The following is a 24,991-nucleotide window of genomic DNA, read 5'->3' as shown; positions in this document are numbered from 1 at the left end:
TTTATAATCATTAAACTGAACATTTATGTTTTATCTACTTTATGCACATTTCAGTTCTCAAAAACATGAATGGGTGGAAAGAGTCAAATGGCTTCACTTGCAGCCCTGACATAGCTCCATGTGGGGCTTTCATAATGAGGTTTGGGAAGAGAGGCATCAAAATGGCAGTTCTGCCAATCTTGGTGCCACCCAGAGTTGAATTCTAACAGGGACTTTGTGATCTAGAGAGGAAGCATTAAATATATGACTTGGTGGGAAGAGTGGATGGGGGTGTGGGGTGGGAGTAGAGGAGGGAAAAGCAGGGAGGTGGACACAAAGAGGACAGCAGAAGAAAGGTTTGAATGAAAACAAAAGAGGTCACATCCCTAAATTAAATAGAAATTAGAGTATTCAGGTGGACCATTACCTGGTTCCTCCCACATAGAATAGTCCTAGGTAGCAAATAGTTGTAGTTAATTTGCATTAGATCCAAAAATAACCTTTTCATTTTCCAGAATTCTCAGTGAAAATTCTTTGACCGAATTACGTAAGGATTCGTTTGAAGGCCTGCTATCCCTCCAGCATTTGTAAGTTAGTCGGTTAATCATATTTGCTTCTGAATTTTTAGTTATACGTAAAATGAATAAGGAGCTTAGAGAAGATAATGTCTACATTTTTCTTCCAGCAATATAATTCTGCAATTCTGTAAGTCTGTAGGGTCCCAGCCCATCTCTGGCATTAAATATCTCCTGTCCCTTTCCAGTTTTAATTATAGAGACAAAAGACAGATAGAAAAAAGTCTTCAGTTACACAGGAAAAGTGGCAATAAGGTCTGAGTAATTACAGACACCCATATGAACTTTGTTTTATAAGTGTCCATATATACTATCTGTTCATATTTAGTCTGTAGCCTGTGGTCTGTTTTTAGCGATCCCATGAGCTAAGAATGATTTTTGCATTTTTAAAGAAGTTGAAGAAAAAAAAAAACTACGAGACAGAGGTCGTCTGTTGCCAGCAAAGCCTAAAATATTTACTATCTGGCCTTACAGAAAACATTCAAAAAAGTTGGTTTAATAGAACAAGAGGAATTAAGATTAACCTCTGTTTGTTGCCTAAAAGACAAGAAAATATAGAATACCTACATTAATTTGAAGGCCATTAACCCAAAATATTTTGATAATTGAATTAAGTTACCATTTAAATATTAAATATGTAACTAAACAGTTGAATTATATAAACAATACTATAAATAACATAGTTAGCTACCAAGGACTGCTGTTAAAGACTTCAAGGTAGGAATTCTTTTACCGTATTACAAATAAATGTTTCAAATAATGGTTAATTAGTATAGCTAGAAATGTTTACCCTAAGTAAACATATCAAATGCCCCTAACCCTTTACTAAATACAAACTAAAAATCTCTCCAGCCCTTTTGCCAAGGAGGGAATAATTGCATGGTATTTACATCTGTTTAGAGATAAAGAGATACTATGTCCTTTGCTATAAAAGCTTGATTTTTATCCTTTGTCCATGAAGCCTAGAGTTGTGTGCATCATGAATCCTTATTAAGCTATTTTGATGATGCTCTTTAGCAAATGGATTCTTCTTACAAGTTTAGAAGGCTTAAGAGAATTGGGGATGAAAACCTGACATGACACTAAAAGTAGTCCTTTAAATTATCAAACCTTTAGGCCTTAGTGGGACAACCAGTTTTGCACTGATCTTCTTGGGCACCTATGGCACCTGGGCTCCCAAACCTTATAAACACAATTTGGAGAAAAACAAATGAGTTAACTGCTCAATGGAGCTGGCCCTTCCTTACTTCTACTTTGAAATACTTTGTAAGCTAGTTACTTCCTGTTAGTGTATGTATTCTCATCCATTTAAAAAATGTGAATCAGTATAAAAGTTAAAAACATTATGTCAAGCACTGTGCCTAGGGTTGGTGGTACAAAGATGTGTAAGACAGCATTCCTAACCTTCTAGAAAGTCTTGATGTGGCAGGGGAAGCAAAGGCATAAACTCGAACCATAACACAATAGGCTCTAAGTGGAGGGTTAGAGCTGCAGAGGTACAGAAGAGCCATGAAGTAATAAAAGTAAACTTCTTTCTAAATAGTCATTTCCTTTCTCACTCCTTAACTATTCATTCGTTTGGTAAATAATTGAGTTTGCTTTATGTCCGTCTATCAGCTTTAAACATCGTAGGCAATACAGATAAGCAAGACCTAGTCCATGCTTTCAAGGAGAAAATGGGATACAAAAAAACTATTTAAAAAAAAAAAATAGATGTGGGCACTGAGAGGCATAAATTATTTCTGGAGCACAGAGGAGGGAGCGAAGACTTCCAATTGGATCAGGGAAGATGTTTCTAGAGAAATGCCATTTGAACAGGACCTTGAAGGGCCATTGGGTATCATCAGACAGACATGTTGGGAAGATTATTCTAAGATTGCAAAAGGAGGGTGGGAAAAAGGCAAAAGATAGGAAGTGGAATGTGGGTTTGAAGAACGTCATGAGTACCTTTGGGTGAAAATAGGGAGAGTAGGAGTTTGGAGCCAGATCTTCTAGGCTTTGCATGCCAAAGTAAGGAGTCATCATGGAGAACCATCTTATCACAGCAATGCTGTAGGACAAATGGTTCTCAAACTTTAGTGTGCATAACAATTAGGGCTTGTTAAAGCACAGATCCTGGGCTTTACCCCCATAATTACTGACTCAGTGGTCTAGAGTAGGGCCAAGAATTTGCTTCTTCAATAAGTTCCCAGGCAATGCTGGTCTTTCAGAACCACTGCTGCAGAGTTAATCTGTGTGCAGGATGCATTAGAAACGGAGAGACTAGAGCTGAAACACCAGTCAGAAGATACTTATACCCACCGAGTAAAACGTGAGGGACTAATGTGGGCTAAAGGGAAATAAGAAGGTTAACTACAGTCAAGAATGAGAGTTTTCAAATGAAAATCCACTTCTATGTTGTTTTTTTCCTGAGTCACCAGTGTACAACTGCAGGAATTCCATTCATGGAGCATTAAAAAAAAAAACAAATCCTTTGCCATGGAGTTGATCCCGACTCATAGCAACCGTACACGACAGAGCAGAACTGCCCCTTAGGGTTTCTAAGGAGTGGCTGTTGGATTCAAACTGCTGATCTTTTGGATAGCAACCATAGCTTGCTGTAGCTCTTAACCACTGCCACCAGGGCTCCCATGGAACATGAAGGCAATAGAAAACCAAACATAGATTCCTATTAATATGATAAAAGCATTATTCTAAATTCGTTCAAAGTTATGTATTTATTAGAGGAATAACTCCCTTTCAAATCATGTCAAATTATGTTATTTCTTCTGGTATTGAGCTGCCTAGAAAAAGAGGACTAAGCCAGGAAGGTGTAAATGTGAGAATATTCCTTTTAATAGTATAAATTACAATAATAAGAAGGAATAAAACTTTAAGCTCACTGAATCTAATCGGTTGTCCTACTCTCAGGAAAGAGTACCTCTAGAATGTATCGAGATCGGTGGTTGTATGTTCTATTAACGAAGGTGAGACTCCTAGGCGCGGTGAGGGCAGGGTTAGGTGCCTTGGAAGGTTTAGAGAACAATTACTAAGGTTTAGTGTTTGGATAACAGCTTGTTCAATATTATTCTGAACTCTGCCATTTATTCCTACTAATTTAATATCGAATAGCTAATTGAGGCAATATTTTTCTTTTACTTTCCCTAGAGATTTATCCTGCAATAAAATACAGTCTATTGAAAGACGTACATTTGAACCACTACCTTTTTTACAGTCTATGTAAGTTACAAATAAGCCTTAATTCTATTTAGAGTCTTTATAAAACCTAATTGTATATCTTTTTGCTCTTCACTTTGGAATCTGAAACTTGTATTAGTGGAAAGCTACTAAAGTTATATAGCAAATCCTTTTCCACTGTGGCAAAGATTAGTGTGAGAATTATTACACAGATAAGAGGGAATCATTCTAGAGCAGTGGTTCCCAACTGGGGCAGTTTTATACCGAGGGGACATTTGGCAATGTCTAGAGGCATTTTTGGTTATCGCCAACTGTGAGTGTGCTACTGGCATCCTAGTGGGAAGATGCCAGGAATGCTGCTAAACACCCTACAACGCACAGAACAGCCTTCACAACAACAAGTTTGTTGTTATTTGTGAATTCCCGTTGAGATGGCCATGATTCATGGCGACCCCATGTACAACAGAACAAAGTGTTGCCTGGCCCCATGCTATCTTCATAATTGTTGCAAGAAGTTTACCTAGCCCAAAATGTCAATAGTGCTAAGGTTGAGAAACCCTGTTCTAGAGAAGTAAAGATCACTTAATCTAGGTATTTGTACCTAAGATGTCTAAATAGGAAAGAATAAATCATAAGCAAAGATCTTCCATAATGAGATTCCCTTAGTGTCTGGAGGGAGTGTTGCAGTTAGTGTTCATCATATATAAATTAGAATCATTGCCAAAGGAGGGGTGTTCTGAAAGAATACCTTTATTTATTTATTTATTCTCTCTTGTTTGTGTCTGTTTGTAGAAACCTTGGCTGCAATTTAATCACAGAACTTGGCTTTGGAACGTTTCAGGCCTGGCATGGAATGCAGTTTTTACAGACGTTGTAAGTGGGATAGAAGATGGACACATGGGAAGAGATTATGTGTGAAAACATCGAACTGTATCAGTTAGCCGGGTGTATGAGCAAGTAGAAATTCTGAAACATGTATGTCTTAAGATCGATTTTTTCAAATGAGGAAACTAAGGTACAAAGAGGCCAAGAGAGCTGTCTAACTCATATGTGGCATGTTCTCCTTGCCCTAGCACTGAACTTCGGCGGGGGCACTAAATGCACCGAGCGAGTAGCACGCAAACTAGCCCTGTCGTGGGGATCCCAGTGATGCTGCTCGGGTGTGTGGATGGTCCTAGGAATTCCGCTTTGGAATTTAACTTGGATTCCAGCTCACGTGTAAGGTTCCTCCCTGCTTAAATGTGTGCAATGTGTAGCCACACAGCACAAGGCAGAGCACAGGGTCCTCCAGAGAGCGAAGAGTTGGGGTTCTTTCTCAGCCATCAGCTTCTGTTAGACTGTACAGTAAAGGGAATCCCGGGAAACGTGCCAGAGTGCACTTCTCTCCCTAGGCACCCAGAACGTTATTTTCCAAACAGCATATATCCTTTTCAAAAAGTTATGAATTATCTATGCATAGAGGGAATCTCTGAGGGATGAAGAAAAACAGTGTTTGTTAAGGAATAGCGTGAAAAGTGTTAATAAGGAAAATACATTGCTCTAGCCTAATTCCAAATGCCTTCTTTCCTGACCACTCTTCAAACAAGAAGTGTGGGTTTTATTCTCTTTCAGCTAGAAAATTCTGTGATTTCTCTTTGACACCAGGCAGTGGTAGTGGGTATGTTCACTGGCCTCAAGGGAATTTTGGACGAAAGATGGAGCTTGTCCTCTAAACCTGACTTTGGAAAAGACTGCCTGATGGTTCAGCAATCCATGTCACACAGTTCATGTCGGGTGTGCCTGGAGCCTGATTAACATCCCGCAGATGCCAACCTGTAGCCACCTGCCCCACCGTTAATTTCCTGACGCTGAACTTGGGGAAAGGAAACTTGAGGGTCTCTTTTTCTTTTGTCGGCACCAGAGACTTTTATGAATAGTCTGTGATAAGAGACCAGAGAGCTGGGTGGTTAGCTCCCACACCAAGAAACTTTGGTAGCTTCAATAACAAGGTCGTAATGTCCCTGGTAAGAATTGTTTTCACTGTAATTATGTAGGCAACATAGGGGGAAAAGTGGATATCACACTTTAATTAATGAGATCAATGACAAACGTTCACTGACCACCGTGTGTCAGGCACTGTACTAAGTGCTGGGTGTACAAAGAGGAATGGGACAGGACTTTGTCCCTAAGAGACTGTCAGAATGGAAGAAGGAAGTGGAGGTTGATGAGAAAACATAGAAGAGCCACACTAGGATCCCTGCGCAGGGTAACATGGTAGTGGGATGACAAAGGAGGGGAAAGGGAACCCCCTAAAACGAAGCTCATTAACGTCAAGTCTATTTCAACTCACAGCATGTAGGACAGAGTAGAACTGCCCCATAGGGTTTCCAAGGCTGTAATCTTTACAGAAGCAGACTGCCTCATTTTCCTCCAGTGGAGTGGCTGATAGGCTCCCACCGCCGATCTTTCGGTTAGTGCTTAACCACTGTGCCAACACAGGGCTCCAGAGGAAAGGTAGGGGATTAGACAAAATTCATAGAAAAAAGTGGATGGAGGAGAGACCAACTTTGTATCTCAAATTTATGTGTTCATCTTAAAAAACAGAGAAGGGCATTTGCTAAATAGTAATGAAAGAGTTAAAGCTAGCTAGTATTGGAAAGGAAACCCTAGTGGCCTCGTGGTTAAGTCCTACAGTTGCTAACCAAAGGGTCGGCAGTTCACATCCACCAGGCGCTCCTTGGAAACTCTATGGGGCAGTTCTGCTCTGTCCTCTAGGGTCACTGTGAGTTGGAATCGACTAGATGGCACTGTTTGTTTGTTTTTTTTTAGTATTGGAAATAAATGAATAAAAATGTGATTTGAATCGAGGTATGCCGCGAAAAAGGAGCCCTGGTGGCACAGTGGTTAAGTGTTCAGCTGTTACCTAAAAGGTCGGCCGTTTGAACCTTCCAGCCACTCCAAGGGAGAAAGACGTAGCAGCCTGCTTCCAGGAAGACTACGGCCTTGGAAACCCCACGGGGCATTTCTGCTCTGCCCTATAGGGTCCCTTTGAGTTGGAATCAACTCGACAGCAACGGGTGTACTCCTAAAACTAATACACAGGCATGTTGAAAAGATTGGCACAATTGCCACAATGTGGGTTGGCAGCTGGGCTCCTTCTCTGTTTTGGATCAAATTTTTCTAATAGGAAATTTGCCACAGGTGAAATATAAGCTTTATTGCATCTGTTTCCAAAGGCAAATTGCCAAGAGAAGATGCCACCTCTGAAAAGCTAAGTAATTTTATAACCTGTGTGGCCCAGCACCGGAACGTTTACAAGTTGGAACAGTGTTTTACCTGCATTAAAAACGTTTTTATTAAAAGGTCCCAGCGGAGGTGGGTTTATCTTGGATTGAACAAAGCTTAAGCCTCAGGGCCCCTTACTTCCAGAGAACCCTTCCAAGGTCCTAGGAGGGGCCCTAGAGGTTTTTGTACTTACACGTTTGCACTTTTTTATTAAAGAGAATTTACAAATTAGATAAGCTTCAGGCTGAACAAAACCTAGGTTCCAGCTAATTATAACCCAGTAAATCTCCTGAAAAGGAGCCCTGGTGTCTCAGTGGTTAAACGCTTGGCTGCTAACGGAAAGGACAGCAGTTCAAACCCACCAGCGCTCTGCGGGAGGAAGATGTGGCGGTCTGCGTCTGTAAAGATGACAGCCTTGGAAACCCTATGGGGCTGTTCTGCTCTGTCCTGTAGGGTCCCCGTGAGTTGGAATCAACTCGACAGCAGCAGTAGCAACAGCAGCAGCAGCAGGTCTCCTGAGCGAAGCCTCTGTGTCGTTACAAACCCCAGCTGAACATGTTAGAAGTGTAATGAGTCAGTCTTCTCTGAGTCTGAAATCCTCCTCAAAGACGTGCCAAGACTTCATTAGTTAAACAGCGCTCTTTGAATAGTAGCAGTAATCATATCTCTTTCAGATGAAATCAGGGATGAAATATAGTGTGGAAAACAAGCAGGAGTGGATAATCCCAAATGTTAAGTATGCCTTTTATTTCTGACTTTAAAGTGTTTCTCCTTTATTCACCTACACAGGTCCAGACTGGTGGCTAATTAAAAAAAATTCTCTTAGTCAAGTTTATTGGTTCTAACCATAAAAGCTTCATGATTTTAAACACATAGAGGCTATACCTTATGCAGATAGAGCACGTTCACATGCTGACTTGTCTGTGACACATCAAGGTTGTGCCAAGAACTTAAGCACCAAGAGAGAATAAGTTGAAAATCCAAGCCTAACTCCTACTGAATTATTTGCCCCACTGACAATATCAATGAGGTAGGTGAGGCCACGCTTTGAAGGCCAGTTGAGCTTCATCACAGAGATGCCCTACCGCTCCCCCAGTCAACTAGCATCGGTTCTCTTTAGATAGAGGTTAACACACAAAATATAAGACACTTCGGGATGTTGTCATCACTTTTTGGTGTGCACTGGAAACCTGGCAGCTTCTTCTTAGAAAGGCATGAACATTAAAGATGAAAAGAAACAACTTGGGTCTGTTCTTTGGAGTAATTTAGGGTAGCTGTTTAATTTGCAATGGTTCAAAAGTGTTGAGACCGTCATACCCAGCATGTATTAAAAAAAAAAAAATGTCTTTTTCCATCTTCATGTTATTCTTCCCACCCAAGCTATCTTCTTTTCTCTCTGAAGCTTAGTAATTTTCCTCTGCCCCGTGATATTTCTTTAAAACCTGTACTTGTTAGGTATTTCTTATGATGCTCCACACACTACACTAAGTAGTTTTACCTATTATACCAAGTAAGATGGCATGCATAACGGTCTTATCATCGGGCGGGGCACATAGTAAATGCTCAATGCATGTTAGCTCATGATGTATCTCATTTTTGCTTTCTCCGTAAGTCTTGTGATATAGATATTATTATCCCCATTTTACATATGAGGAAATTGAAACTCAGAGATGTTGGGTAGCTTGCCTGGGTACACACTGTTAATAAGTGGGCTGAGCCACTGAGGAGATTCACAGCAATTTTCCATGCAGCTCTCCATTCCTTGTAATGTGAGTGTATGAGGGCAGTTTGACTTCTTGTGCATTGTGTCTTGAAGTTGCTTTCTTACTTGGATAGGACCGTTAGAGCAGAGAGCTTCATTTTCCTGTGAAAACCCCATGGAGCCCCTCGCCATGCCATCCCAGGGTAGGCCTAGGATTTGTGCTCACGGGCCAGTGCAGATATGACATCGTTACCTCTGAGCACCTACTCTGTGCCCAGCCCATGCTAGGTGCTTTACACATGTGCTTTCATTTAATCTTCAAACTACCTTGTGTGAGAAATGGTGCTACATAAGGCTCAGAGAAGTGAATTACTCAAGTCACTTCACCAGAAAGTGGCAGAATCAGAATTCAAACCCAGCTCTGCCTGATTCCAGGGCCCTTGCTCCTTCCACTGTTTCTCTCTGCTTCTTTGTACACCCAGTCAGAGAGTCTTCTTCCAGGCTATTCTCCGAACTTCGATTCAAGGATAGGCTAACCATTTCAGGTTCTTTAGGCTTTGCCCCTGAGAAAGTTTCTGTGATGTCATCAGAGGTCTTGTATTGAGGAGCTTCACGTGGGCAGTCATGTTCTCATGGCTCATGGATCTATGTGATGAGTAAAGGAAAGGGGTCACTCCATCCCCAAGTACTTTCAGACATATCGGAACAAGGTCTAGGTCACTCTGCTTATTTTTTTGATTACCTTCCTCCAAGGAACCGGTTTTTCCCTGCTTGTCTTGAAATTCTAGAATAGACAGTTTGGGAGTTTGTCCTATTTTAAATTTATTTTCACTGCCTGCTTTGGATATTTTTTTCAGCTAATGCTGTTAGGATTTCAGGACACTCAGGACAGTGATGACAGGCTTCAGTTCTCAATTCTTCTCTGTGTATTCAGTTAATAGAAAGGACACATAGCCCATTTGTCTGGACCTGTGTAGAAGAATTGGGAGAAAAAAATATAAGAGGTAAGAAATGTTCCCTTATGTTGTGAGCCCCCTTTCATCTGTCCCTTTGTTCTACAGCAAAAGACCCGTGCAAAATATTTGTATTTTCTACCAAAGACACAAAGGAACAATTAGTCCAAATGACTAATGGACCATGAGTACTACAGCCTCCACCAGACAGAGTCCAGCACAACTATATGGTGCCCGGCTTCCACCATCAATTGCCCTGACAGGGATAACGATAGAGGGTTCCTGACAGGGCTGGAGAAAAATGTGGAACAAAATTCTAACTCACACACACACACACACAAAAACTGACTTACTGGTCTGATAGAGACTGAAGAAATTCCAAGAGTATGGCTCCTGGATACCTTTTAGCTCAGTAAAGAAGTCAGTCCTGAGGTTCACCCTTCAGCCCAAGATTAGACAGACCCATAAAGCAAAATGAGACTAAATGGGCACACCAGCCCAGGGGCAAGGACGAGAAGGCAGGAGGGGAAAAGAAAGCTGGTAATAGAGAACCCAGTGTTGAGAAGAAGAGAGTGTTGATATGTCATGGGGTTGATAACCAGTGTCACAAAGCAATATGTGTATTAATTGTTTAATGAGAAGCTAGTTTGCTCTGTAACCCTTCATCTAACGTACACTAAAAATAAATTTTAAAAAATTTAAAAGAAAAAATCCTTTCAAATTTATGTATATATATATACATATATATATAATCTTTCATACATAATTATTAAATATCAATAGTAAATTTTATTGGAAATGTATCTCCTAAAAAATATATTTGTATTTTATTCTTCTAATAAGATACACTTTAAAAAATAATTTAGAAAAATATTTCTTGAACTTTGACTTTGGGACAGGCTCTGAGCTAATAAAAAGTATTGCCACATTTTTCTCCGATAAAGATAAGCCCATGAATGTCATATAGGCAATAGGCTAGGAGTCAGGAGTTCTCGTCTCTGAACTCTTTAACTAGCTAGCTGTGGGACCCTAAACCTATTCTGCAACCCCACTGCACCTTAGTTCATCTCTAAAATGAAGGGACTGAACCAGAAATGGAAATGATCTCTAGTGCATTGTCCACTGTAATTCTGTAAAACCATTAGCCTCATTTAGTTTGTCCAAAAGACTTGCAGAGGCCCCGAAACCTGAGCTGGTAAGTCATTTCTCTCAACCAAGCACAAGCTTGGTGAAGGAAAGAATGCTCTAGAGGCAGGAGCAGGAAGTAGGATAACAAAGAGTGTCCCCATATTTTGATTTCATTAAGAACAAATTTGAGCATCCTAATGCCAGTTGCAGAAGGGCTGTTTAATTAAGAGGAAACACTAAGCTGATGGCTGTGAGGTCATGGATGATCTGTTAGGAAAGATCAGAGGCTGAGCAGGACCACAGTAGTAGGTTATGGACAGAGTGGGAGGGAAAAGTAGAACAAAATTCAGACTCATAAATAAGACCAGACTTACTGGTCTGATAGAGACCCGTGGACCCCCTGAGAATTTGGCCCTTAGACACCCTTCAAACTTGGAACTGAAATCGCTCCCGGAGATCACATTACAGCCAAACAGTAGACAGGCCTATAAAATAAACAATAACACCAGTGAGGAATGTACACCTCAGAACAATCAGCTACATGAGACCTAAAGGGCAGCATTTGCCCAAAAGCAAAGTTCAGAAGGATGGTAGGGGCAGGAAAGCTGGGTGAATGGACATGGGAACCCAGGAAGAAGGGAGAGAGTACTGACACATTCAGGGGTTTGCAACCAATGTCATGAAACAAGCTGTGTAGAAACTGTTGAATGAGAAACTAATTCGCTCTGTAAACTCTCACCTAAACGAAAATAATGTGTTCAAAAAAAAAAAGGAAGGAAAGAGCAGAGGTTTGGAGAACTGAGGTAATCTGGGAGGAAGAATACAAAACTTTGGTACACTGTGTTGGCTGTATATTGCTTTGGGAACCCTGGTGATATAGCAGTTGAGACGTGAGCTGCTACCTGAAAGGTCAGCGGTTCAAACCCACCAGCTGCTCCTCGGGACAAAGAAGTGACAGTCTGCTTCTGTAAAGAAGCAGAAGATCAAATACAGCCTTGGAAACCCTATTGGGCATTTCTGCTGTGTTCTGTAGGGTTGCTATGAGTCAGAATCTCCTCCCAGACAATGGTTTTTTAATATATATTCTCTAATTGTCATTCTTAATGGCTGGGGGAAAAGTAGGCAGGGAGAGATCCAAAGCTGGGTGGGCTCACTTGCACAGAGCCCATCAATGAACTTAAAGGTTTTAAAAAGACAGGGAAAAGGAGCCCTTGTCTGAGGAACCATGCTCAACCAGACATGTGACACTCACATTCTTTCCCTTCATAACCATCTTCCTGAACATAACTACTGTTTTAAATCAAACTCATTAATAGTACTAAAATAAATCTGGAAGAATGCACTAGCCTAGAAAGAATAGGGGCGATCACAAGGCAAGAACAAGCTACGTGGCTCCCAGACACACCACTTACTAACTCTGACTTTGGGTAAGGAAAAGTCTTCGTCCCCCTTTTCTCCATCTACCAACACACCTGATCTCTGGACACTGGCACTCTGTGTACTGCAAGATGGTTCTTTTTTTCAAGGAGATATAATTTGCCTACCATAAAATTCACCATTTTAAAGTGTACAGTTCAGGGGTATGTTGACGAAATTGGGTAACCATCACTACTATCTAATTCTGGAATACTTCATCACCCCCAAAAGAAATCCCATACCCTCCCTCCAACCTCTGGCAATCACTGTTCTACTTTCTTTTCTGTCTCTATAGATTTGCCTGTTGTGGACATTTTGTATAAATGGAATCATAAAATACATGGCATTTTATGTCCAGCTTCTTTCACTTAGTATAATAGGACAAAGTAGAACCACCCTATGGAGTTTCCCAAGAGTGGCTGGTGGATTCAAACTGCAAACCTTTTGCTTAGCAGCTGAGCTCTTAACCACCGTGCCACCAGGGCTCCATGTATCACTACTTCTTTCCTTTTGATGGCCAAATGACGTTCTACTGTATGGATATGCCACCTTTCGTTATTCCATTCATCAGTTACTAGTCATTTGGATTGTTTCCACATTTTGGCTGTTACGAACAATGCTGCTGTGAACATTTGTGTATAAGCTTCTGTGTGAACTACAGCTTTTAATTCCCTGGGGCACATGCCAAGGAGTGGAATTGCTGAGTCACACTGTGACTCTGTGTTTACATGTTGAGGACCTGCCAACTTTTCCACCGTGATTGCACCATTTTACATTTTTACTACCAACGTGTGAGGATTCCATTTCCTCTACATCTTTGCCGACCCTTGTTATCTTCTTTTTTTCTTTAATAACTTTATTTTTGTTGTTGTTGTTGATATCATCTGTCTTTAAAGCCATCCTAGGAAATGCGAAGTGGTACCTCATTGTGGTTTTGATTGGCATTTCCTTGATGGCTAAATGATACTGAGCAACTTTTCATCTGCTTATCAGCCATTTATATATCTCTTTGGAGAAATGTCTATTCAAATCCTTTTCCCATATTTCAACTGTGTTATTTGTCTTTTTATTGTTGAGTTGTAAAAGTTCTTTATATATTGTGGATATAAAAACAAACACACCAAACCAGTTGCCTTCAACCATAGGGTTTCCAAGGAGCAGCTGGGGGATTCAAACTGGTGACTTTTTGCTTAGCAGCTGAACTCCTAACCATTGTGGCACCAGGGCTCCATACTGTGGATACTAGACCCTTATTCCCTGGATGGTGCCAATGGTTAATGTGCTTGGCTACAAACTAAAAGGCTGGAGGTTCAAGTCCACCCAGAGGCACTTGGGAAGAAAGGCCTGATGATCTCTGTCTGAAAAATCAGCTATGGAAGACCCTTTGGAGCCCAGTTCTACCCTGACATACATGAACATAGACGAATGAAATATTTAGTCATGAGAGACAATTAGGGAAGAGAAATAAAAGGAGAAAGTGTAGTTCTCATGAGGCTCTCCCAGACGAGGAGATGAAATTCGAAAAGCTATATACCTATGTTTAATGCTCTCAAAATTGAGGATAAAAATAACTGCTGTTTTCAACCTCATTTTCTTCATACAGATTAAACACAGGGTTTGGAGTCAGACAGGACTGGGTTCAAATCCTAAATCTGCTTCTTACTAGCTTGGTGACCTAGGACAAATTAGATAATCTCTCTGTACCTCAGTTTCCTCATCTGTAAAATGGGGTAATGATAATGTCGACCATATAAGGTTATTGTGAGTTTCCAGTGTGAAATGCTGGTCATAATACCTGCAAGTTCAGTTGGTAATACGTGTAATAATTATTATTCCATAATGTTCTGCAAAAGTACCCTAATGACTCTTGAACAGAGTTAACCTAAAGGCAGTTTCTTTTCTTTCTTTTTTTTAAGGATTGAGAAAAAATTCAATTCTACATTTTGGAATAAAAATTTGTGTAAAAATGAATATTCATTTTATTGATGTGTAAGCAAAATGTTATTTATTTATTCAACATATTTACTAACGACCTGGTAAACATCAGGCACTATGCCAGGTACAGGGATGACACCAATGGCAGGTTGTGGTCCCTGCCCTCAAGAAGCTGGCAGTCCAGGAGACTGACAAGTAAAGGTGATGCCATCAGTGGAACAAGGGCTGTGATACAAGAATGCACCTGGAGTGTGTGACAGAACTATGGCTTCCCCAAGTTCCTCTTCTTAGATTTACCCTCTTCCCCTTTGGTACCAAGGCCAAAGTATTGGTCCTTTTTTTAAAATTGGGTGAATTAAGCCATGGAATTGTTTGAAGTTCTGAACACTGAAATGAAAGCACCTTGAATTATGGAGGACACTGGAAATAGTATTTCCTACGGAGCAAAGGCTTCCTCCCAGCATAGTCACTTCCAGGGTTTTCTGGCCGAATGAGGTTACAGGTTTCTTCCTGAAGTTCTTTGGTGTATTTTTTCTTTGTTATCCACCTTTCTTTTCTCACTCGCTCTCTTTCTTTTCTCCACTTATCTTCTAATTCCCATAGGAAGAGTGCTTTATGGATTCTAAGGGTGATTTATAGGTTAAGGCAGAAAATGATTTTTGTTTTTTTTTTTACCTGCAATTTCCATACAAAAAAAAAAAAAAGAGTATAAACTTTCATGGAAGTCATTGAAAATGCAGATAATTTTAACTCCATTGCATTTTTCCAGAGTTCTCAATCGTAATCCTCTGACAGCCATCGAAGACTCGTATCTTTTTAAATTGCCAGCATTAAAATATTTGTAAGTATTGCAATAATCTCATGGGTTATGAGATAATTTCGATTCTTCATTTTCACTTTCATCAAAAATTAAGTATTTTGCATTTAGGCTAAAAAGACATAATTTTCATTTTGTTATTAAAAAAGTTATTGGCTAAGAAATGGATTAAGAAAGGATGTATACTGGGCAGGACAGCAACAGGGGAAGAGAGCAGTGTTGAAGAACACCTATGGATATGGTATATGCGGATAAATGTAGAACTGTCATTTATTCTAAAAAGCAAAGAGATTAAGGTGTACATTATAAAAAGAACAAGGAATCAGGAGAGGTTAATACGATAGGGGAATGGGAAGTGGGATAACTGTAAAAGACTCCAGGTTCTACTGTTCTGTGCTGACATCATCCATTTGATGATGCAAATAAACTTGAATTTCTTCCGTAAGAGCTTTCTGGAAGTATCTTCTGCAGCAAATAAACTTGAGCTAGCTTGTTTTACAGAGAAGCCAAAATTGAAGTAATTACCTGTCCTTCAGTATCTTTTTCAGTACAGAATTTTTGTCTTTGGGTTCATATCGTGAACATTTGGTCTTTCTCCTTCAGAGACATGGGAACAACACAAGTGTCACTTACAACAGTTGAGAACATCCTCATAATGACACTCAAGTTGGAAAAACTGTAAGTCATTTTTTTCTTAGATTTTTTTTCAGGTTTATTTTATCATTTTAAAGTCCGTTTATTGAGGTCTAATTACATGTTATCAAATTCACCCTTTTTAAGTGCACACTTCAAGGAGTTTTGACAAATAAATACATTTACGTAACCAGTACCACAATCAAGGTTAGAATATTTCTTTCATCCCAAAAAGGCCCCCTGTGCCCCTTTGCCATCAATCCCTTCCTGCCGCCACCAGCCCCTGGCAACCATGTAACTCATTCCTATCGCTGTTGTTTTCCTTTTTGCAAAATATCTTATAAATGTGTTCATATAGTATGGAACCTTTAATGTTTGGCTTCTTTCACTTAGTGTAATCCGTCTGAGATTTGTCTGTGGTGTTGCATCTTTCAGTAGTTCATTCCTTTGTTTTGCTGAGTAGTATTCCAGTTGTGTGGATGTACCACAGTTTGTTTATCCATTCAGCAGTTGACGGACAGCTGGGTTGTTTCCACCTTTGGTTATTGTGAACAAAGCTGCTGAAAACACAGGTCTTTGTGCAAACACAGGATTTCATTTCTTCGAGGTAAATACCTAGGAGAGGGATAGCTATATCACATGCTAAGGGCATATTTAGCTGTATAGGAAACTGCTAAACTGTTTTCCAAAGTGGCTGACCATTTTGCTTTCCCACCTGCAGTGGATGAGAGTTGCTATTGCTCTGCATTTTACCTAATGTGTATATTTCAGAAACCCTGGTTGGCGTAGTGGTTAAGTGCTACAGCTGCTAGCCAAAGGGTCGACAGTTCAAATCCACCAAGCGCTCCTTGGAAACTCTATGGGGCAGTTCTACTCTGTCCTATAGGGTCGCTATGAGTTGGAATCCACTCAATGGCACTGGGTTTGGTTTTTGGTTTTTATGTATATTTCAGTCTTTGGAAAAGTTGTCACCTTTTCTGTACATTTGCAAATAAAAAGGTTTTTACAAATAATATTTAAAAAAAAGTAAAGACAGCTCAGTACAAATAAATCAATACTGTCTATTAATACCTGTACACTAGTAGTTGTGTAAAGTATCTCATTGTGGTTTGAATTTGTGTTTCTCTAATAGTCGATGATGGTGAGTGTCTATCTATGTGAGTATTTTTTGTTTTTTTATCTTCTTTAATAAAGTGCTCACATTTCTTGGAATTTTGTACTGGATATTTTTCTTATATTATTGGGTTGTAAAAGTGCTTTATATCACCTGGATTATATATCCCTTCTTCCAAATGTGTGTTTTGTCAATATTTTCTCCCAGCCTGTGGCTGCCTTTTCATTCTCTTGAAAGTGTCTTTTCAAGAGCAGAAGTTTTTAATTTTGATGGAGTCTAATTTAGCAATTTTTTTTTTTTTTTTTTTTTTGGTATATGGCTTGTGCTTCTTTTGTGTCTCATCTAAGAAATGTTTGTATAGCGCAAAGTCACAAAGATTTTCTCCTGTGTTTTTTTTCCAGAAGTTGTATAGTTGTGTAGCTCTTCCAATTAGGTCTACGATCCATTTTGAGTTAATTTTCATATATGCTATGAGGTAAGGGTTGAAATTATTTACTATTATTTTTTGCATTAAAAAATATTTTTGTAGGGCCCTGCTATAACAGCTTATTACACAGTTTACTGAAGCTTATTTGTGCCATGTCCCTCCAACAGAGCAGGCTAAATAGAAATCTGCTGTTACGCTAAAGCTAGTTGAGGGGACTCCGTGAGATGAGTTCAGAAACAGGCCCTGCATTTAGCCATCTGCTCTAGATGCTTTTGTCAGGTCACCTCCCTGATTCTTCTTCCCACATCAGATCCTACGGGTCACTGCTCTGGCCTCATCTTCCTCAACCACCTGCAGCATCTGCCAGTGTTGATCCCTCACTTGTCAGCGAGATGCCATCCTCTCCAGATATTCAAAGTTCCCATCTGCAAACCAGCTTTCTCACTTAGTTTATACTAGGAAGGAGGGTTCAGTCTTCTCTTTTCATGACCATAAGTAGATGAGGAAAATGCTATCATTCTCTGTAGCCATGTGCCACCAAGGCCATGAAGAGATTAGAGCAACTGCCATCCTTGAGTTCATTACGGAAATGCCTTAGGAGTTTAGGCTGGGAGGAGATACTTCTGAACTAAACTACAGATTGATGTCAGCCAATTCTAATCCCTCTCCCCTTTATTCTAGGCATACCATACCCACTTCCATCCTTACCCTTCTGTTGGGCACCTCTATCCTCCCTTCTGTTTTTTTTTTTTACCATATTCAAGAGCAGCAGTTGACCAACTGTTCCCCATACAAGTGGCCAAGCCATATGCCCCAGGAACTCCTTCATGGAACTGGACAGCAGGTCTAACTGCTTCCATGTACTATTGCTCCCCTTGCCACGGGGCCTGAAGAGCAGGACGGTAACTGACTACCATTACGGAACATTTTGATCAAGGAATCTGTAGAGGAACCATGATAAAAAGGGGAAAAAAATTGGAACAGAATTTTAAATTCTAACTCAATACAAACCTGACCTCTTGAGACTGGAAGAACTCCAGAATCTATCACTCTCAGAAAATCTTCAACCCATAACCCAAAATTATTCCCTGAAGTTATCTTTAAACTAAACAACGGTTTAGCTGCATCAGTAAAGAATGTTCACCATGAGTATAGCACTCTTTTAAAGAATTATCTGTACGTGATCAAGTTGACGACAGTAACTATAAAGCATAGATAAGAAGTATAGGGGATGGTCAATCTAAGTCCATGGTGATGAAACAGTATGGGTAGAGATAGCGAAAATGGTGATGCACTTCAGGAAAGTAACCAGTGTTATTGAATCATACATGTAGAAATTGTTGAATGGGTGTCTGCTCTGCTATATAGATTTTCACCAAGTTTAAAAAAAAAGAACTCCTCCTTACACAGCCCTGTGGCCTTGGCCTGCTTCTACCTACTTAAGTAACCCCATTAACTTTAGTTTAATTCTCCTTATTTCCATTTATAGGATCTTACCTACCCATATGGCATGCTGCCTGTGCCAGTTTAAAAGTACCATTGAAGTTGTCTGCAAGACAGTGAAGCTGCATTGTGACAGTGAATGTCTGATAAACAGCACACGTTGCAGTGAGTCTGAAATGCTTCATGATAAATTTTAGACTAGCAATGTAAATGCTTTATTTTTATTCCTTCATTCATTCAGAGTCCCAGTGTAACTAGCTGGAAGAATTACTCCGTTGCTGAAAGTCAGATTCTCAGTTTAGTCAGTCAGTTAATAATGCTACTGATTCACACGCGTAAAGGAACAAGAGAAAGGAAAGCAAAGGGGACGGGAATGACCTTAGGTGGCCGCATGCTCTGTACCCTGCTCTGTGCTTGGGCGTTACCCCAAAATGGTAACTTATTCAGATAGCGTATTGTGGCTTGTAAACTGATTTCGTATGGATTATGTCTCAAGTACGCCCTGCCTTAGGACACGTATAGATCCATTTTTGTTTGTTTTCTTTCTGCATTTGCAATTTCATAAAAGAGTACAAGCAATAATGCTTTATAAAGGTTGTATTTGAGGTCTCAGAGTTTCTGGTCCTATAACCAGAAGCTGCTACCCGGATCTCATAATGGATGAGAGGGCACTTCCATTCTTAGACTGTCCAACTCTAAACTTGCTCTGAATCTCAAGGTTTTCTATTCCCAAAACAAAAAAGCAGGTGCTTTGAAGCATTTTTTTCTGTATATTAGTTTATTGGCACTAACTTCATGAGTTCCAAAATGTGATCACCTTCACATGAGAGAGCCCAAATATGGGCCGCTAACCGTGACCTGGAACAAATAATAAACAATAACACTTTGCTGTTATTGTTAGGTGCTGTTGAGTCGGTTCTGACTCATAGCAACTCTATGTACAAGGGAACAAAACACTGCCCAGTCCTACACCATCCCCATAATCATTGCAGTGTCGGAGCCCCTTGTTGCATTCATTGTGTCAGTCCATCTCATTGAGGGTCTTCCTCTTTTTCCCTGACCCTCTACTTTACCAAGTATGATGTCTTTGTTCAGAGACTGGTCCCTGCTGGTAACATATCCAAAGTATATGAGATGAAGTCTCACAATTCTCCCTTCTAAGGATCATTCTGCCTATACTTCTTCCAAGACAGATTTGTTGGTTCTTCTGGCGGTCCAAGGTGTATCCAGTATTCTTCAGCGATTCTTCTTCAGTCCTCCTTATTCATTGTCCAGCTTTTGCATGCATATGAGGTGATTGAAAATTCTGTGTTTTGGGTCAGGTGCACCTTAGTCCTCAAGGTGAAAGTTCGCTCTTGAACACTTCATAGAGGTCTTTTGCAGCAGATTTACCCAGTGAAATGCATCATTTGATTTCTTGACTGCTGCTTCCATGGGCGTTGATTGTGGATCCAAGTAAAAAGAAGTCCTTGAAAATTTCAATCTTTTTTCCATTTATCATGATATTGCTTATTGGTCCAGTTGTGAGAATTTTTCTTTTCTTATATTGAGGTGTAATCCATACTGAAGGCTGTAGTCTTTGATCTTCATCAGTAAGTGCTTCAAATCCTCTTCACTTTAGCAAGCAAAGTTGTATCATCTCCATATCGCAGATTGTTAACAAGTCTTCCGCCGATCCTGATGCTGCGTTCTTCTTCATATAGTTCAGCTTCTCTGATTACTTGCTCAACATACAGATCGAATAAGTATGGTGAAAGGATACAACCCTGACACACACCTTCCCGAATTTTAAAGCACGCAGTATCCCTTCGTTCTATTCGAACAACTGCATCTTGGTCTATGTACAGGTTCTGCATGAGCGCAATTAAGTGTTGTCACTTGGTCCTACTGTGGTGTTACTGTGATGCTGGAAGCCATGTCACCAGTATTTCAAATACTAACAGGGTCACCTATTGTGGACAGGTTTCAGTAGAGCTTCCAGACTAAGACAAACTGGAAAGAAGGACCTGGCGATCGACTTCTGGAAAAATTGGCCAGTGAAAACCCTTATGAAGAGCAGCAAAACATTGTCTGATATAGTGCTGAAAGATGAGCTCCTCAGGTCGGCAGGCATTCAAAATATGACTGGGGAAGAGCTGCCTCCTTAAAGTAGAGTCAACCTTAATGATATGAAGGGAATAAAGCTTTCGAGACCTTCATTTTCTGATGTGACACGACTCAAAATGAGAAAAAACAGCAGCAAGCACCCATTAATAATCAGAACATGGAATGCACAAAGTATGAATCAAAGAAAATTTAAAGTCGTCAAAAATGAAATGGAAGACTTAAAGATTGATATCGTAGGTTTGGTAACCTGAAGTGGACTAGTATTGGTCATTTTGAATTGGACAATCATATGGTCTACTATGCCAGGAATGACAAATTGAAGAGGAACAGTGTCACATTCATCGTCAAAAAGAACATTTCAAGATGTATCTTGAAATACAACACTGTCAGTAACAGGATAATATCCATATGCCTATAAGGAATACCCGTTGATATGACTATTACTCAAATTTACACACCAAGCACTAATGCCAAAGATGAAGATTTTTACTAACTTCTGCAGTCTGAAATTGATCACACATAAAATCAGGTTACATTGATAATTACTGGTGATTGGAATGCGAAAGTTGGAAACAAAGAAGAAGGATCAGTAATTGGAAAATATGGCCTTAGTGATAGAAACGACAGCAGACATCACATGGTAGAATTTCACAAGACCAACAACTTATTCTTTGGAAATACCTTTTTTCAACAATGTAAATGGTGACTATACATGAGGACCTTGCCAGATGGAATACACAAGAATCAAATCAACTATACCTGTGGAAAGAGACCATGGAAAAGCTCAATATCAGCAGACGGTACAAGGCCAGGGGCCAACTGTGGAACAGACCATCAACTGCTTATACACAAGTCCAAGCTGAAGCTGAAGAAAGTTAAAACAAGTCCACAATAGCCAAAGTACAACCTTGAGTATATTCCACCTGAATTTAGAGACCATCTCAAGAATAGTTTTGAGGTATTGAACACAAATAACTGAAGACCAGACAAGTTGTGGGATGACATCAAGGACATCATACATGAAGAAATCTAAAAGATCATTAAAAAAACAGAAAAGAAAAAAGAAACTTTGCTACTTATGTAAAAACAGTACTGCTTGCTTTTCAGAACATTTCTGTTATTCCCTTTCTCCCCAGAGGTGGGCCCACGTGTTCTGTCCCCAGTTCTGAGCTCTCCACAAGCCCATACTCCTCCTTTCCCATGATCTTCTAGTCCTCCTTTGACTCTCACTACCAGCAATAATATTTTTAATTCTCGTGGAAAAGAAACACAAGTGCACAATGGTACATTTGACCTTCATGCAGTCAGAAGCTTTGGGTGGTTCCTCAAGTAAAGCTGGAAATAAAAAAAAATTTTTTTTTTTTTGGAAATATTAGAAATGAAATACAATGAAAGGAAAGTAGCCATCTGACAAAAGTTGCTTTTTCCCTTTTAGCATGTAGGATTTCACGTAACGTTTACCCAGAAATTGCTGTTATCCCATCCATTAACTACACATTCCAGCTAGGCATGCAGCACACCATGGTGCCCGGCTACCCGGACTGAACATCTCGATCAAAGATTCAGTAGAAGAATCCTGATGAAAAGGAGAAAAATGCAGAACAGAATTTCAAATTCTAATGGATGCAAGACTTTCTGAAGCCATTGAGGCTGGATGAACCCCTGAAACTATTTCCCCGAGACTATCTTTAAACCTTAAAACAAAAAAATATCCTGAAGTCTTCTTGAAACCAAACAATGGCTTAGCTTAACTGGTAAAGAATATCCGCCTTGAGCATGTGCTCTTTTAAGAACTGTCTATATTTTTTTTTTCTTATATGGGATCAAATTGACAACAGCAACTTGGAAGATTAGATAGGAAATTTAGGAGGCAGTGCGTTTATGTTAGTGGGAGAGAAACAGTTCAGAAAAGGAGGGTGACAATGGTTGCACAACTTGAAGAACGTAATCAGTGTCACTGAATTGTTCATGTAGAAATTGTTGAATTGGTGTTTGTTCTGCTGTGTGTATTCCCAACAACAACAACGACAAAATAAAATAAATTTTTTAAGTGTCTTAGCAGACCCAAGGGGAGGAAAATTTCTTAACCTATTATACCCCAGATCTCTGCCCAGTTTCAGAAACGAACCAGGTGGACATAGTGGACACAGTCTGTACAGAGCCTTCTGTTATGGGGACGAGGATATATGGCAGGAGGGACCCAGGGAAGGAGTTGGGCAGGTGGGTGGAGAAGGGCGTGTCCAGATGAGGAGCTGTGAGCAGTGGGATTTGGAGGCTCAACTTTAACACCTGTGCCCCTGCTCCCCTCAGAGGTCTGTCTTTCAAGGTAGTCACCTATGATGCCAACAAGAATGTGAACACACGGAAAAGGTGGAGAGAGGAAGCTTTGCCCTCTCTCTCTGCATCTGAGGCAGGACAGTTTGTGGCATATGAATGTGAGGAGAAATTACAGATGGATCCACCTGAGTGGGTAGCCTTGTCTTCTAGCCTTGGGTTTAATACGTCTGGGCAATTGACCTTTGGGGACCAAAAGAATATTCCTAAATATAACTGTTACAGGGAAAGGCTTCCCAGCTCAGGACTAAGACCTGCCTAGGCTCTTGCCGTCTTTTGACCAAGAATGACCAGGAGAGGCTCAGAGTTTCCACAGGAACAAAGGTTTATTAGGGACAGACAGAAAGTAAAAGCCTCGGGAAGGAGAGAGAGAGAGGGGTTTGCCCCTACGCTAGCCTCCAGTCTCTCAGTGAACAAAAGAATTTTTAGGGCTTATAAAAGGTTTTAGATGGGAAAAAGGCATTATTTTTATTCGTTTGGTGGGAGGATATTTCTAAGGAGAAGGAGAGGGTTTATGAAAAACAAGTGCACACACAGTTAGAATTCAGTCAAGATGGACTTCCTTGCAGAGGTGGCTGGAACCGAGAAGGAGTCTGTCACAAGGCTGCCAGGGTGTTGAACAGGACTTATTCTGGGATGTTGTGCATGCGTGATGCCTCTGGATCTTGCTTTGAGCCCTTGCAATGGGTCCCTGTTTATCTTTGTCTCACGTGGAAGGTCATTCATAGGCCACATTGATCTTTATTGTGCACACTCCGCACCTGGTGAGGCCTTGAAAAACAACCCAGAAGGATTATCATTAATTCATAGCTGGTCAAGCACAAAGGGCCTTGAAAAGTAGCCCCTTAACTTGTCTAAGCACTTAGTTTGTTAATCACAAGCAGTTTTCAGGTGCCAGCAGCAAAAGTTATACCGTGGTCTGCACATAGGTTTAGATTCAGAGACTGTTTAAGTATAGCTGGCCAAGCACACAGGACCTTGAAGTGTAGCCCTCCTTTAATTCAGCCAGCCCGATCTCTTCCGTGTTTCGTAACCTGTTGCTGTCGAGTCGATTCTAACTCGTGGTGACTCTATAGGGCAGGGTGGAACTGCCCCACAGGGTTTTCAAGGCTGCAAATCTTTACAGAAGCAGGCTGCCACATCTTCCTGCCGTGGAGAGGCTGGTAGGTTTGAACTGCCAACCTTTTGGTTAGCAGCTGAGCACTTAACTACTGTGTCACCAGAGCTCCATAATCTAAATATACTTACTATGTTTCACACTATGGAATGCTCTCAGTAGGTTGCCAATTTTTGAAGAGAACCAGGGTGGACAGAGTGGACATATTCATAGTGGAACATTGTTGTCACTAGTCATAAACTTCAGTTCGGGTTTATTTTTCTCCTCTCTAAATGGCGCTCAAATCTTTGTTGACTTCTCATTTCTTTGACTGGGGTGTATGGCTATGAATTGACAAAAAGCTGTCCCATCTGTCTTTCATTATCAATCACAGTCTTTCTGTTTTGGCAGGTGAAGAAGCATCTCTGGGGGCCGCAGAGGGAACATTTATGAAGGCATTACAAGCCCGGAAGAAGAACACCAGCACTGAGCTCACTATTGAGCCAGAAGAAGCATCCTCAGACAGAAGTAGTGTCAACTTGTCAACTGTCCTGAATGAGCCTCTAGGCTTTAATGATGAAAGTGATGTTATTAGTGCACTAAATTACGTATTGCCTTATTTCTCGGAGGGAAATCTAGAACACATAGAATTAACGTTATTACCATTGATTAAACTGCTTTTTTCAAAGGCACAAGATAGAGAAAAGGCCCTGAGTGATTTGCAGAACAACACAGGGAATCCCCCTCTTAAGCCTGAAAACAACAATGCAACTTACAGAAGTAAATTGAGGAAGCTCTATTTTCTGGAGAATTTGTTAGATGCAGAAATTCAAGAAAAAATTGATGAGGTTAAAAAGAAGGAAAAAACTGCCATGCTTACGTATCCCAACTT

At 40.3% G+C, this 24,991-nt stretch overlaps 1 protein-coding gene across 1 annotated transcript in view; it reads left to right on the top strand.

The window, feature by feature from the left end:
- Positions 1 to 4,569: 4,569 nt before the first annotated feature.
- Positions 4,570 to 24,991, top strand: part of LOC111752499 (leucine-rich repeat-containing protein 37A-like) — a 29,824-nt gene continuing 9,402 nt past the window's right edge. Inside the window, exons 1-5 of the mRNA XM_064271453.1 lie at positions 4,570 to 4,604; positions 14,899 to 14,970; positions 15,550 to 15,624; positions 18,610 to 18,728; positions 24,511 to 24,788. Coding sequence (XP_064127523.1) covers positions 4,585 to 4,604; positions 14,899 to 14,970; positions 15,550 to 15,624; positions 18,610 to 18,728; positions 24,511 to 24,788 — 564 coding nt within the window. The 5' untranslated portion in view covers positions 4,570 to 4,584. The remainder of the gene's footprint in view (positions 4,605 to 14,898; positions 14,971 to 15,549; positions 15,625 to 18,609; positions 18,729 to 24,510; positions 24,789 to 24,991) is intronic.

Source organism: Loxodonta africana, chromosome 18, assembly GCF_030014295.1.
Source record: "Loxodonta africana isolate mLoxAfr1 chromosome 18, mLoxAfr1.hap2, whole genome shotgun sequence".
NCBI lineage: Eukaryota > Metazoa > Chordata > Mammalia > Proboscidea > Elephantidae > Loxodonta > Loxodonta africana.
Note: the sequence above shows the minus strand (reverse complement) of the source record. Positions and strands in the feature narration are given on the sequence as shown.